Source organism: Theobroma umbraticum, unplaced genomic scaffold, assembly GCF_002168275.2.
Source record: "Theobroma umbraticum cultivar Fairchild unplaced genomic scaffold, ASM216827v3 scaffold_147.0, whole genome shotgun sequence".
NCBI classification, from domain to species: Eukaryota; Viridiplantae; Streptophyta; class Magnoliopsida; order Malvales; family Malvaceae; genus Theobroma; species Theobroma umbraticum.
The window spans coordinates 6,747,758-6,748,508 of record NW_018397259.1 but is presented as its reverse complement, the minus strand read 5'-3'; the positions used below and the strand labels follow the sequence as shown (position 1 = coordinate 6,748,508).

The following is a 751-nucleotide window of genomic DNA, read 5'->3' as shown; positions in this document are numbered from 1 at the left end:
AATGTAACAAATCCCATAAATACTCAAGGAAAATTTGAAGGAAAAGGAGTAAAGGACGAACCAACTGTCAATGAAACGTTTATAAAGAGCCATGTTTAGGAATGGAGTTACAGAAATTCCATCTTCATTTTGAAGGAAGCATCTGCCGATTGAAGCTATACCATATGTTCTTTTTGTGTGTCCATCTTCATCGGTGACAAGATGGCAAGCTAAGATAGAGTGAGCAGTAAGAACTCGAAGGATACGATCAATTATAGCTGGAGCATCAGGGTTCTTAGCAGGAAGGTTAGAGACAATCTCAGCAGGAGAAAGCATACAACCTGGACCAGCTCTTGCTATGATCTCTAACAAATCAAGATCAATGGCAGTTTTCAAGGCGAAAGGTAGCACTGTTGAAGTAGCAAATTGAATGGCCTGCAAGCAATCCTCCTCTTCCTTTGATATAAATTGTTGTTGGCCCGGTAGTGAAGTACTCATGATGTTAATTTCTTCAATCTGGATTTGTAGAAGTGTTTGCAGAAGGGTTTAGCTATGTAAGTTTGGAATGACAAATAGCAATTTTCCATCCATATATTCAGGAAAAGCCAGCCTTATATACACTACTAGAAAAGGAAGTGAAATAAATATAAGTTTGTGTAACTTATAATTCAATTAAAATGACTACCTCCTGAGGCTTTTGTTTGTCAATGCCCCTGCGAGAGGGTAATATTGGATAATAGTTTAATTAAGAGTAGACTTCAAACTTTAACTG

The 751-nt window shown here is 37.4% G+C and overlaps 1 protein-coding gene across 1 annotated transcript in view; it reads right to left on the bottom strand.

Moving 5' to 3' along the window:
- Positions 1 to 486, bottom strand: part of LOC110415693 (caffeic acid 3-O-methyltransferase-like) — a 1,549-nt gene extending 1,063 nt beyond the window's left edge. Inside the window, 1 exon segment of the mRNA XM_021427387.2 lies at positions 62 to 486. Coding sequence (XP_021283062.2) covers positions 62 to 477 — 416 coding nt within the window. The 5' untranslated portion in view covers positions 478 to 486.
- Positions 487 to 751: the final 265 nt, after the last annotated feature.